This window comes from Thermothelomyces thermophilus, chromosome 5 (genome assembly GCF_000226095.1).
Source record: "Thermothelomyces thermophilus ATCC 42464 chromosome 5, complete sequence".
Taxonomy (NCBI): Eukaryota; Fungi; Ascomycota; class Sordariomycetes; order Sordariales; family Chaetomiaceae; genus Thermothelomyces; species Thermothelomyces thermophilus.
In genome coordinates, this window is record NC_016476.1 from 3,062,585 (window position 1) to 3,076,405 (window position 13,821).

Consider the following 13,821-nt stretch of genomic DNA (forward strand, 5'->3'; position numbering starts at 1 on the left):
GGGCTTCCCTATTGATTCTAAGAGCCGCTGCAAGCTGCACAAGTGGGAAACAAGGACACAGCATACAGGAATAAACGCACGCAACACTCGGGTTGAACGGGAATGTTTGATATTTCTCCCCCGTTTGATATCTCAGGTCGGAGATAGTCCGAGTATGAAGTAAAACGGATGGACATGTTGTGAAAATTGGATACCTTATATAACACAAGATCCGCGTTGAAGGGGATAATTAATTGGGGAAACTAGCACTAGTCGGTATGTATTTCAAGCTCGAGGGAGCGCTGACGTGCAAACTTCCCCTTAATTATCCACCACGTATCACTTTGATGGAAAGCCCGCCTGAAGATGCCACAGCCGGAAACTCGGCCCAACTCGGGGCCCGCCAACCTCCAGAGCCCACATCGCGTCCCCGACGCCTAGGTCTTCACATCCAAAACCTTGTCTCCGTGGCCAGTCCCACGGTGTCTACGCCTTCGCGCGGTCCTCCTTGATCAGATCCGCAGCTCGCTCCGCAACGGCATACACGACGCTCTGGATATTGCCTACCGGCTCGATGGGGAACACGCTAGCGTCGACGACCCGCAGCCCCCGGGTGCCGTACACGCGCAGGCGCTCGTCGACCACGCCGCCCTGGTCGCGCGGGCGCATCGTGCAGCTGCCCGAGACGTGGAAGACCGAGATCTGGCGCTGGCGCACAATCTCGCGCGCGGTCTCGAGGTCGTCGGCCCGCAGCGGCGGCTGGCGCTTGCCGCCCTGCTTCAGGACCCGGCCGAACGGGGTGGCCGAGTCGACGATGCGCTCGACGAACTGCACGCCGCGCGCCAGCAGCTCCAGGTCGAGCGGGTCCGAGTTGTACCGCGGGTCCCAGAGCGGCGCCGCCCTGATGTCCGGGCTGGTGATGTGGACCTTGCCGCGGGAGAAGGGCTGGTGGATGAAGGTCATGACGCTGATGTAATTCTCGGGGAGCACGGGTGTGATGTACTGCGCCATGCTGGTCGGATTCTCGGGGATGTCCACCTGGCTGGGGAAGAGGAGGAATTCGAAGGTGGCTTCGGAGGGGGATTCGACCAGGTCGCGAAGGACCTTGCCTTCGGCCGTGGAAAAGCTCGACTCGTGCCGGGCGAGCAGTTCGGCCTTGGCCTCGGCCGAGACGACGCCAGAGCCGTCGACGAGCGGGGTGTAAGCGACGCTGATGACGCTCTGGCCCAGCGGCCCGGCGCCGCCGCCCGACTGGTACATGCCTACGACGGCCTGGAGGACGTTGGGATCGCGCAGGACGTCGCCCGAGGGCACGCCGTCGGCGACCTCGAAGCTCTGGCAGACGATGGGGTGATCCTGCACGTGCTCGCCCACGTTGGGATTATCTACGACGACGGGGATGTTGTGCTTCTCGAGCAGCTCGCGGCCGCCGACGCCCGAGAGCTCGAGAATCTGCGGGCTCTGGAGCGCACCCGCGGCCAGGATGACTTCGCCGCAGGCCGAGACCTGCTTCTTCTGGCCATCCTTGGTGATGATCTCGACACCAGTCGCGACCGCGTCCCCCTCGCCGCCGGCCGTGTCAAAGAGGACCCGGGCGACCAAGGTCTCGGTGAGCACGACGAGATTTGGCCGCTTGGCCACGTCGGGGGTGTAGTACGCGGGGCCGGCAAAGCTCCTCGTGTGCGTAGCTGGATCGATGGAGGCGTGGTTCTGGAAGGCTCCCAGCGCCTTCCCGTCGCGGGGATCGGTCGAGACCTCGAGGCCAAGGCTAGCAAATGTCTCCAGCCAAGCCTTGTTCGTCACATTGTGCCCATCCGTGTGCGAAACCTGAATAGGACCGTCGCCCGCCGCCAAGCTCTCGTCGATGTAGGTCAGGCCAAGCAAGTCTCGGGCGGACTGAGGCGACGGGTGGACAGTGGCAAACTTGCGCAGGTAGGGGGCCAGCGCGTCATAGTTCCAGCTCGGATTGCCCAGGGCGGCCCAAGAGTCGATGTTGCCCTTGGATGGGTAGAGCAGCATCATGAAGTTGAGACCGGAGGTCCCACCGAGCATCTTGCCCCGAGCCTGGTTGATACGTCGGTTGTTCAGGGTTGGCTGTGCGACTTGTGAGCCGGGGTATGCACACGGCTAAGGGATTTCTCTGGGGCGGATGCATCCAACCTGCGGGGGCGAGCTGAAGTTCCAGTCATACTCGTCCTTTCCGTAGAGGCCGGCCACAAGGCCTGGTGTCAGGACCAAGGGATCGGCGTTGCGGTCGGCGCCGGCTTCGACGACGAGAACGCGGACATTGCTGTCCTCAGAGAGACGGTTGGCGACAACGAGGCCGGCAGTGCCGCCGCCGACCACAATGTAGTCAAACGGCTGGTCTAGGTCCACGGACGCCATCATGGGGATCTGCCGACCGGGGGGGGATATCTAGGGCGGGATCTCGTATCTGGTGGGACGGAACACCGGGCCAGGCCAAGGGGTCTGGCGGGCGATCGAATTTGGCGAGTCGGGCTCAAGTCGCAGCCGAAGGGTATGAGTGCGACCTCGGCCAGGGGCTTGCTGAGAGGCGGGAGAAGCTGCGACTCAAGGGTAGATAATATATATATCCCGGGCCACATCGAGCATCCGGTGCACTCGAACCCGCCCCCTCCGCCCATCAGGCAACCCCTCATGAGCTCTCCAACAGCTCCATGGAGGATGTTGGCTGTTGGCTGTACCTGTAGTGGAACAGGTCAAGTCGGGTGAAACACCGGGTTTCCGTGGTGGCATCGCTCCACCTCGCTGCTGAGCCCCGCGTCACCCCCTCGTCACCCCCTCACCCCTCCGGGCCATCTCTGGAGCTCGTTGGATGGCGCGACCGTCTGTCACTGGCCGCATGGGCTGGTCTACTGGAGGTTTGCGCGGGTTAAACGCGCCAAGGGCGCCATAAACACCAATGAGTGGGCAGGTAAGGTGCGGAGTGCGCTAGATAAATTTCACATATCTCAGAAGTTGAAAGAAAGAACAGAAAAGATGATCACATTCACAAGCGGCTAGATCAAGTCGACCGGAAAGGCGTTAATTGGCTAACAGAAACAGGGCGCGGCAGAGGGGTGCTCACTCGCCAGCAGGGGTTCTAGGGCCTTGGCAGCAGGTCCCATTTTCGAAGGAGTACGTGTACGGATTATATATGTATGTAACTACTTGCCTCAGGCAGTCATCCGGACTCGATGCACGGTACCTTGGTCGCGCAAGTTGTGATAACGCAGTGGAAAGCGCGCTAAGTGCCAATTGACCAACGAGCCGACCGAAAAGAACTTCAAAATGCAGTCAGGATCTGCGCCGCAAATTGCAAATAAAGCTTATCTAAGCGCTACATCAAATGTAACGTGTAGGGAACATATATCAAATGTATAACGCCGCCTGCTTACGTAGTACTACTTTCTAATCAGTTGAATATAGACATTCTGTAGTACGGATATTATACTATGTTCCATGTAGTTATGTGCAAGCATGGTAAGTCTGTATCTGCGTTTTCGTGTATGAGAAAACCGCTACTCCGTACTCCGTACTCTAAGGACGTACGGAGTACGGATTATATAGAGCCTAACGCCGTAGTCTCCACTCTAGTTATAGACGAAGCTTACACTATGCTTATACAGAGTACACTAGTGTAAGGGACCTTACCTGCTTTAGAATAGGATACCTGCACAAGCCCGTTTCTGTTACGATATCTGCAGAACCGCAGCTCGGTTCCTGCCGTCTCTCCACTATACCTGGTCGGCTTCCACGTTCACACCAAGTATGCCCGTGACATGACTTAGTATAGTATGCGCACACTACGAGTATTCAATTTTTTGTATTACCGCGAGCTGAACGGCCTGCACGTGGGAACATAGCAACGGTTTTCTTCTGATCTCCTGATCATGAATAAAGACCGCGGAGCGAACTCCGCCCTATCTTTTGCGGCACAACCATCCGTACGGAATCCCAAGCTCGAGGTCTCGCGAGTACACTCACCCCGCCCTCCCCCTTCCCCACCCTGACCCTCATTTCTCCCCAGGGACCAGGTCCCAGCTCCGGTTTCCACTGCCCTAGCCTGTGATCGCCGACTCCCTAGTGGACAGAGTATACACTACGGACGTCGTACGGGTAGTGGTGTAATCCGTACTTGTATGTACGTGTACGGAGTACGGATTACTGTATGTATATACCCAGTAGTGTACTCCGTACACAGCACTCTGATAGGTTCGCATGTCTCCATCTCTTCGAATTCCGTTTCATTCCCGGTATGCTCCCGTCTTGACGAACAAGCGGGTCCTGGAACAGAAACGCGCCCTCTCCTTGGGTTCCCCTATAGGAGGGGGGATGCCGGCAATACGCTGTACAATACACTGCTCTGAAAGTAAACCTGGGTAACGAAGCCAGGATTGTGCAGCCATTGGACATACTCTCTTAAACATGAGCCAATAAACGCGGATTAGGTTTGTCACCTATGCACCAACTGGAGCTACGAAGATACTTTGTCCGAAGGCAGGAGTTCACTGCGGCACTGAACTCAGCTAACTCCGTGCTTGTATACTATGTATACTTCGAAGCTCTCTACCGGCCCGAAAACCACGAGACGCCCAGCAACCCATGCTCCAGGACCCCCCCGATGCGACCTTCACGCCACACTCTGGCTGGCAGCGGCACGGATGAGAAATCTGCTCTTCCAGGATCCCAGACAACATTACGCTTCGAGAACCCGGTGCGCCATACACTACTACACTATATCTACGCAGTACACTACACTAACCACCACACCATCACTAGGTTTGTAGTCCGAACGGCGAACTAATAATAAACAATATTCACTAACTACCTACATCCTGTTATGTATACTGTATAAATGTAAACCCCGTACTTGCTTTAGTAGGTCGTACATATATATATACAACTACAAAATATACCAACTGGTCAGTGATGCTCACCGATGGCCAGTTCGGCCACTTTCCCTCATTCCCCTGTCGCCCAATCCCTGTCACTTCAATTTCGGGAGATGCCTCCCCCGTTCGTGCAATGGAGTAGTACTGTGTAGAGTTTCTTGTAACTTTTTTTTCTTCTAACTATCGCATGAATCCCTTGTGAGCATCCCTCACCCTCCTTGTTTTTTTTTTCCTCCCTGTCTTGCATCTTCCCATCTTGCCCCAGTCTCGTCCCACCCTGATTTCGGCACTTGAACCGCGCTACGGGAAACGGGTCATCCCCGTGCCGCGCCATGGGAATGCCGAAATCTGAAAGGCAGGGTTGCGTAACGCTTTGCTGACACATGTCGACAACCTTACCCTTGCTCCTTCTGTTCATGTTTCGCCCCCCTTTTTCGAACCCAGCACAAAGTGCGTTATATCCCATGCCCATACCTTACTTCTTCTGCTAAGCGCTAAGTAGGACGTCAGCGTTCGCCTTGCCCCGGGTCTTTGTTTCTGAGAGAACTTGTGTCTACCACCGCATGAAGAAGAAGCAGTCAAAAACGAAGCCGGCATAGCCCGCCAGCACTCACTTGCAGGCACCATGTTCGACTACATAGAGTTTCCTATGCTCCCCATCGTGAGGGTTCACCTCGTCATCAACTGCGTCCTAGCCTTCCTGACCGTATCAGTTGTGGGCTTGCGTCTCGTGGCCCGCTTCGTGACCGGTGCCGGACTCTGGTGGGATGACTACCTCATCCTCTTCGCCTTGCCGCAAGGCCTCGGCATGTTAATCATTCAGGGGCTGTGTAAGTACAAACAAGACTTCCACAACAAGATGGTCCTGTCACCGGACGCAGTTGCTGTGACTACCTCGGATAATAAATATGTCGAACTGACCAACTCGTTCCAAAGGGGCGCCCATGGGCATTGGCTACCCCGTGACCGAGACACTGCCGAACCTGGAAACCATCCTCAAGCTCCTCGTCGCCTACGAGCTCATCTACTCCACCGCGATCGGCACCATCAAGGTCAGCGTCTTGTTGTTCTACCTCCGCGTCTTCGTCAACCGGGGCCTGCGCATGGCGACCAAGGCCGCCCTGGCGTTTGTCATGCTCTGGAACATCGGCAACATTCTCCAGGTCTTCTTGATCTGCCGCCCATTTGCCAAGACATACAGCTTGACGGTCGAGGGCGAGTGCGGCGACCAGGTGGCTTCTTTCATCGCCATCGGCGCCTTCAACGTCATCAGCGACGTCATCATCCTCACGCTCCCGCTCCCGACTGTCTGGTCGCTCAAGATGGCGACACCCACCAAGTTCGGCTTGACGGGCGTCTTCCTCGTCGGTCTAGTGTACGTATTTCAGGAAGGGCCCGGAAAGAAAGGGGAGGGCCACGCGCGTCACGGAGAGTGCTCGTAACTAACGGCCACGCAGTGTCAGCGTCATCGCCATCATCCGCATCGTTACCCTCACACGGCTCGACCTCCAAAACCTCACGGGCACCATGATCTGGGCCGACTTCTGGTCCGCCACCGAGCCTAACCTTGGCATCCTCTGCGTCAGCCTGCCCATGCTGGGCTCGCTGTTGTCACGCTGCCTCCCTTCGCGCCGGGGCAATACCAAGCTTGCCTACCACTCGTCAGGGAACGGCGCCAACGGAAGCGCCTTCAGCAAGCTCAAGGACCAGAGCCAGACGGACACCCAGATCCCGCTCGAGAATATCTATGCCGCAAACCAAGAGGTACATTATCAGTCGGCCGTCGGTGCCGGCCGGACCCCCGAGCCTTTGCGGACAGCGCCGGATGCCGACAAGGACAAAGACAGCGGTTCCGATGTGGCCCTGACGGACCAGCCGACCCATCTTAGCGACCAGAAGAACGGCATCCGGGTGCAGACCAAGTGGACCATCTCGCACAACTGAGCACACAGCCTTCAATCACGGGCTGGTACATATGCCATTGATTTTACCTTTCTATTCTTCTCTTTGTTTCTTCTTTCTCTGTGTTTGGCCACTGGTGTCCAACCTGTGTACATACAAAAAAATTGCGCATACATACATATCACGTCACGGAACAGGCAATTTGAGGGTTCTGAGCTTGGGGGGGTTGTGGTGCGCCAAAATAGACCATGTCTTTTCCAAGACCCTGGCTCTTGGGCCTTTTTTCTTTGTTTTTCCTCTTCTTGTGGGGAAGGTAATGATACAAGGGAGACTCGGATGAGAAAAGTGGGAAACGATAGCACGACAATAGAGAAAAGTCTCATGGCGTGCAGTGTTCTCCTTCCGGCTTTTGCCGCCAGGAAAAGGTGATGCTCCCCCACGAACAAAGTTAGTTTGAAAAGCTTGGCTCGCGGAATCATACCGTTATCTCGAGGTGGAGACTTGAGTTGCATTCGCTAATTTCAAAGACATCGCGGAGTTTTCCGATTTGGTTGTGCCACCCCTGTGCGCCCCAGGACCGGTCCAAGGGTGCTACACTGCCTCGGACCGTTGATGAAGGGGGTAGAGTGTCAATTTCAAATCTACCCGAGGGCGCCCGAGGGCGACTGTCAGTGGGATCTGTGAACCCAGGATCACCGAGCTCGCTTGGATTACACAACATCCCGTTACTTAGATACGCACCTATAGGTTGGTAGTGGTGTGATGGAGGTCTACGGAGGTTGGTCCGGGAAGACTTTGCAATCCTGTGCCAAGGCTAGGCATCTAACGTGCGAAGTGCACCCACAATCTTATTTATACTATAAGTTATATAGTAAACAGATCCTCACCGCACATCCAGGTTCCTCTCTACCTATCCTGCCCATCAGAGCCTACAAGTCTATATCGAAAGGATCCAGGGGAATATCAAATGGGTGATCCGACTTGCTAGAGGAAACGAATATAAGGAGGGTACAGTTCCTAAACCACTCCCCCCAGGTGAGGAGGAGCCTGGTTATCGTGTATAGCGCGAATGGCTTCAGAAATCGGGTGCCGAAAAGGAAGCTAAATTGGAAGCCGAGATGGCCACTGTTGATAAGGATATTGTAGATAGACTTCGTGGTAGAGAGCTTGTATATCTAATACGTAGGCGACGTTAGCGACGGACTTGTAAGTAGGGAAGATGATATACCTACTAGTAAAATAGAGCCTCTTGACTACAAAAAATAGCGAATTATTACAAATGTTCAAAATAAGCCTAGTTTTAAGCTTAGTTTGAAGTGTTAGATACGTCTGTAAGCTCGGTTTAGCTATAGTGTGTAAGTGTCTCTTACGGTGCTGGCTGACTATACTGTATGCCAAGGTCTTGGCAACCTGGGCATTGCAAAGTCTTCCCGGACCAACCTCCGTAGTGTATCCTAGTCACCAGAGTCGCCAGGAACAGGGATTTTGTGGTGGTTGCAACAGAATTACCCGATTCGGTTACTAAGTCGCCGAAACCGAGCCCAACTATCGCGATAGTGGTACTGAACTGATCGTCAACGTGATACGAATCCAGTTCTGATGGTTGGAAGATGGTTAGAAGCGAGTGCTCGCTACCATTTGATGGAAGATTGTTGTGGTAAAATCAAGATAGTTCAATAGCTCGATGTCCTCTAAGTTCGTGGGTTCCTGTACACTGGCCCTGCAGCCAGGTATAAGAAGAGGGTAGAACAAAGAAGGCTCTGCCCCACAACACCAGGACCCACTAGGGCTTATCTAATCTAACCTTACATGAAAGACGCGTCCGCAGACACCGTACTGCATCAGGGGGACAGCCCGAGACACGAGGGGGCTTTGTTTCTGGGAGACCTGGATTAACGTGGCGTGTGGCAGCCAAAAGCAAAGTGAAGTGCAAAGATTGGAATGGATTGGGAGGGGATGGAATAGACGGTCGGTAGGCTGTCCTTGATGTTGCCATACCTACGTTACCTGATCTAAGCGGCATGTGGGAACGCCTAGTGTTGATCTTAGCGAGACGACAACTAGAGTTTCAGATTACGGAAGCACTCTGCTTCCTGTCGTTGAACGAGATTGACGGTACATAGGTAAGCCGACGGGTTCTAAGTAGCATCGGCGTAAGATAGGTTTGATCGAGGGTGTGATATCCTGAGTAAACGCGGTTGATTGGGTAAGACGGCTTGTAATATCGAGCCACTGCTCGGTGAGACAAGATGTCGAATCTGCGCTGTGTCGATCTCCCGAACAGAGTATTCTCCGTCAGGTTGGGTCGAGGTAGCAGCCTGCCTTTGGATGGTGACTCGGATCGATCAAAAATCTCGCCGGGTCACGGCGGTCTTCACAGTGACACTCAGGAAGAGCACCGTTTTAGAAGTCCAGATCTAACAGATAATTAGGCGGATCACAAAATGCTGAATCCCCTGATTTGTCACCACCAGGGCTCGCACACTATTAGTCAAATCGTGTTTCCGCCCCTTGATGCCCTCTGTTGCCTAATGGCCGTGCTGCTAATCTTGGCCGCGTAGTTTTCCGTCCTCGTGGGCTCATCCGACACCTCTTCGGCATCAAGCACATCGACTTCAAAGACGTCGAGCGCATGCCAACCTTTCTCGAGCCGCTTTTCATTGACAGCTTGCCCGCCGGATCTTGTCTCGCCCGACACGACGAGCGCCTGGATCTCCTCGATCGTGATGGTTGGACCAAAAGCATCTTGAATTCGTACGCAGTGAACCTGGATGGTGCCGTCCCGAAAGGTAGCTTGAAAATCGCCGTCCTTCTCCTCGATTTGCGCGCTTGTGCCGTCCTTCCATCCCCGCGGGGAAAGCTCCAGCAGCTGCGATAAAAATAGGATAACGTTCCGTGCTCGTTGCTCCCAGCTCTGTACGTAGTCGGCAAATTTCTTGTTCTTCAACATCTCGTCGCCGGTGATGCCGATAATGTACCGGCAGGGTGGCGAAGGGTCGCCCCTCCGAGGAACTTGAAGCAGGAGGGCGCCGGCAGTGAGAAGTAGTTTGTGTCCCGGGTGCAGATAATCAAACGTCCCACCCAGGCACACCGTGGGGTAGGTCGGTGTCTGCGCGGGCAAACCCCCCGGCTCCCTCTTGGCAACGTTCATTGTCAGACCGCCCTCCACCGGAACGAGCTGCGACTGGAGCAGGTTCTGTCTTCCTTCGGCCAGCTTAAGATAGGTCTGAGAAACCTGGTACCCGAGCTCGCTTCTGACAGTGAAGATGAAGTTCCATGGGAAGTAAGCCGAGGCAAAAGTGGCCATATCAACGATGACGGTGTTGTTGGGCTCAATGGCAGGGCGGAAGTCGTCGGGGTAGCGCTTGTTGCGGTCGTCGTCGATCAAAATGACCGTCGAGTCGACCGAGCCGGGGCCACCATCCATCTCGGTGTCGATCGAGAACTGGGCGCAGAGGATTGAAATAAGGCTGTAAACACCAGCGATGAGGTTCTGAACTTCCGACCAGGAAAAGGTCTTGGAATGGAGAAATTGCCCGCGAAGTACGGGATATACGATGGCGACGACAAGCCTAGCCGCACCCGTTGGCCGCCTTGCCTTTAAAAGTGCGGACTGGATGGAAGGTCGGTATGCGGCGTTGAGCGAGTCACGGGTGAGGGGATCGGGAGGAGATGGGAGTAAAAGAAGCGACGGGTAGTCGTTTTCGCCCATGGTGGAGTTGTTCCTGGCCGAGATCGAAGGATAGCAGGACGGTAGCCACAAGTCGCTTGAATTTGTTGTATTTATGTTTGAGGAAGTCGTTCGAGCGCTTTTGTATCTGGGGCCCGTGACCACTCCGATTGATGATCAGGTAGACGTAGCTGTTCACGACAGCGTAGAAGAGGCCGAGATCGCTAAGTTTGCGTGTTGTCACAAGCTGAACGGTGAGTCCAAATATGCGGTCACGCAATGATGGAAGTTGCTTGCTTTGATGAGATAGGTTGCTGCCAGACGTTGAGATGGTGACCTGATAGGATGAGGGGCGGCTCGGTTAGAGGGACTGTACGGTAATTAATCCGCACACACCTAGGTACCTTACATACCTGACCTCCTACCCACCTGAACTTGTATGTTTGTACATACCTTAAGATGAGCGCGATCCTCACTTCAGATCATGCTTAAAGCTCGGAACCCTGCAGATTTGCTACCAAGCTGGGTACAGAAGAACTTATCAAGCTTTATACTCAGCAATTGCACCAAAAGAGTTTCGTATCCTACCTCCTGTACGGATTTATGCATCCGCGCAGAAGAGTAAGGTACCTACTTGAGGTTCTGCTATCTCTCAAGGCTCGCTCGCGTTGAGGGGTGAATGCGGGGCCTCGGCTGGGTACCGGGTTGGAGTTTAGTTACGCAGGATGAAGTACGGACTACGGAGTAGTTCGTCCCTCTTTGCCTGAGCGCCTTTGTTGTGTGGAGCACGTACGGATCAGTACACAGGTACCTACCGTTCTAGACAACCAATCATAGATTCCTGTTCTACCCCGCACCACGAACCGCTTGGCGGCTGCCCATGCAGTCAGTGTGTACGGAGTATGGATATTGGGTTGCGAGAGGGGAGTGTTTGGAGCTCACATCGCTTGCTTCCTCTCACGCATCCCGTGTCGCACACTTCCTTCGAAGCCGCCATTGCTGCCACCGGGCTCTCGTGCCCATCGGCATTCTCCCCTGCGGCTAGACCCGGCATTCTTTCTGCACATCGCCTTGCCGGGCATTACACCCATCGAGCGACGTTAGGCGTCTCTGTGGCGCAGTGGCCCCGGTCCCGGTTTTCGCGATCCCTGATATTCGGCTCCGGGTTGTCGATCTGTCGCAATGAATCAACAGCCGCAATACCAACCGCCGCGGCGGACAGGCACTTTTTCGTCTCAACACGATGAGATGCACATGCCGCAGGGCATGACGGGCCACCAGAGCCATCAGGGTCACCAAGGCCACCAAGGACACCAAGGACACCAAGGACAGCAGCAAATGTCGCCCCGCGACTACTCGACCGGCGCCCCGCACATCAAGCTCGACCAGGCGCCCCCGAACCTGCCCCAAGTGCCCGGCTATCAAGGCCCCGGCAGCGTGCCAAATGTGTTGCAGCCCGGCGGATTGGGCTCCCGACAACCCACCGTCCCCTCCAACACCGCTCCGACCCTTCCCAGCATGCAGCAGCAGTCGGACTACCAGTCGCACCAGAGCCAGCCATCAAGCAAGCACACCTCGATGAATCTGTCACATTCCTACACTCGCTCGAGCCCCTCCGGGCCCTACGAATCTGGAGGGTCCGGCTACGTACCATACACACCGACGACCCCCGGCGGCAGCGCTTCCTCCTCACAGTACATGTCGCCCACCGAGCCAAAGTACAACACATCCTCAAACTCTCAGCGTGTCCCCAACACGCCACTCGGGCTCGCCGATATCCGTCCCCGTGCTGACTCGAGCCTCTCGGATGGCTTGCCCGGCACCCCCGGGTCCGAGCCAGCAAGCGCGCAGTCGCGAACTAGCAATTACATGGCCCCCTGGGCACTCTATGCCTTTGACTGGTGCAAGTGGGCTCCCCAGGGCAACAGCGCCGGCAAGCTTGCCATTGGTAGCTATTTGGAAGACGGCCATAACTACGTGAGTAGCCCGGCTCGGCCGGCACTGACAGGACCCATCTTTTCTAACACGACGTGCCAGATACAAATCCTCGACGCCCAGCTCATTCCCACGCCGTCCGACGTCTACGTTCCTGGGGGTTCTAAGTGGTCGATGGACTTCACAAAAATTGCCGAAGCGACACACTCATACCCCGTCACCCGCCTGCTGTGGGAGCCGCCGTCGTCACAGAAGCAGTCTACAGACTTGTTGGCCACCTCGGGAGACCACCTCCGGCTCTGGTCGCTTCCCTCCGATACCCAACAGCCTACGCCTGGTTCATCCATCACGTCGAGGAACGGCCGCGACCCGCCAGTCACCAAGCTTACCCCCCTAGCTCTCTTATCAAACTCCAAAACCCCCGACCATACCGCGCCGCTCACCTCGCTGGACTGGAACACCGTCAACCCGAGCTTGATCATTACCTCGAGCATAGACACGACATGCACAATCTGGGATATCCCCTCTCTCACGGCAAAGACACAGCTGATCGCTCATGACAAGGAAGTTTACGATGTGCGGTTCTGCGCCCAGAGCACCGACGTCTTCGTCAGCTGTGGCCAAGACGGCAGCGTGCGGATGTTTGACCTTCGCAGCCTGGAACACAGCACCATCATCTACGAGCCCACAGGCAAAGAAGACAGAGGTATATCTCGAACTACTCCGTGCCACCCCCATTTTCCTCCATGCCAGATTCTGACCGCACACCTCACACCTTCACAGACTCCAACGGTGGCCGTATAAGCCCGACCCTAGCCCAGCAAACCCTCTCGCACCCGCCACCCCTCCTCCGCCTCGCAACATCCCCACACGACCAACATCTCCTGGCCACATTCGCCTGCGACTCCAACGTGATCCGCATCCTCGATGTCCGCCAGCCGGGCCAGGCCCTTCTCGAGCTCCGCGGCCACGGCGGTCCCGTCAACTGTGTCGAATGGTCGCCCCTGCGCCGCGGCACGCTCGCGTCTGGCGCCGACGATTGCCAGGTACTGATCTGGGACCTAATGAGCCACAACAACCCACAAATTTCTGGGAGTGGGGGAGCTGGGCCGAACGGAGTCTCTGGACACGGTGCGCCCGGTGCGGGTGGTGATCATGTGCGGAGTCCCGTGAGCGGTTGGCAGTGTGAGTACGAGATATGCAATCTCGGATGGGTGCCGCGCCTGGCATCGGGAGGAGAGTATGGCGAGTGGTTGGGCGTTAGCGCTGGGCGAGGCATCTGGGGTGTTCGGCTATGATGGGTTTCGGGGGTTGACTGATTGAAACATGGGAAGGGCGGTGGTTATACCGTATGAAACAGAAAGACCGATGAGGGGGAAAGAGACCTGAAGGCGCGAGAGAAGAGGCCCAAGGAGGAGCGCAATCGTATATCCATACCCC

General features: G+C 55.8%; 4 protein-coding genes across 4 annotated transcripts; 2 read left to right on the forward strand and 2 right to left on the reverse strand.

Annotated features, from left to right (window-relative positions):
• Nucleotides 1–76: 76 nt before the first annotated feature.
• Nucleotides 77–2,671, reverse strand: MYCTH_2309011 (uncharacterized protein). The gene is made up of 2 exons (XM_003665327.1): nucleotides 2,140–2,671; nucleotides 77–2,073 (listed from the first exon to the last, which is right to left on the reverse strand). Exons 1-2 carry the CDS (start codon nucleotides 2,365–2,367, stop codon nucleotides 466–468), a joined length of 1,836 nt encoding a protein of 611 aa, XP_003665375.1. The 5' UTR covers nucleotides 2,368–2,671; the 3' UTR covers nucleotides 77–465.
• Nucleotides 2,672–5,007: 2,336 nt separating this feature from the next.
• MYCTH_2309013 (uncharacterized protein) lies at nucleotides 5,008–6,824 on the forward strand. The gene is made up of 4 exons (XM_003665328.1): nucleotides 5,008–5,324; nucleotides 5,377–5,704; nucleotides 5,811–6,249; nucleotides 6,332–6,824. The coding sequence occupies exons 2-4, from the start codon at nucleotides 5,500–5,502 to the stop codon at nucleotides 6,816–6,818; spliced, it is 1,131 nt and encodes a 376-aa protein (XP_003665376.1). The 5' UTR covers nucleotides 5,008–5,324; nucleotides 5,377–5,499; the 3' UTR covers nucleotides 6,819–6,824.
• A 2,325-nt stretch (nucleotides 6,825–9,149) lies between these two features.
• Nucleotides 9,150–10,807, reverse strand: MYCTH_2309016 (uncharacterized protein). The gene has a single exon (XM_003665329.1). It carries the CDS (start codon nucleotides 10,486–10,488, stop codon nucleotides 9,268–9,270), a length of 1,221 nt encoding a protein of 406 aa, XP_003665377.1. The 5' UTR covers nucleotides 10,489–10,807; the 3' UTR covers nucleotides 9,150–9,267.
• Nucleotides 10,808–11,371: 564 nt separating this feature from the next.
• Nucleotides 11,372–13,763, forward strand: MYCTH_2309017 (uncharacterized protein). Its single transcript, XM_003665330.1, has 3 exons — nucleotides 11,372–12,423; nucleotides 12,484–13,087; nucleotides 13,165–13,763. The coding sequence occupies exons 1-3, from the start codon at nucleotides 11,629–11,631 to the stop codon at nucleotides 13,677–13,679; spliced, it is 1,914 nt and encodes a 637-aa protein (XP_003665378.1). The 5' UTR covers nucleotides 11,372–11,628; the 3' UTR covers nucleotides 13,680–13,763.
• Nucleotides 13,764–13,821: the final 58 nt, after the last annotated feature.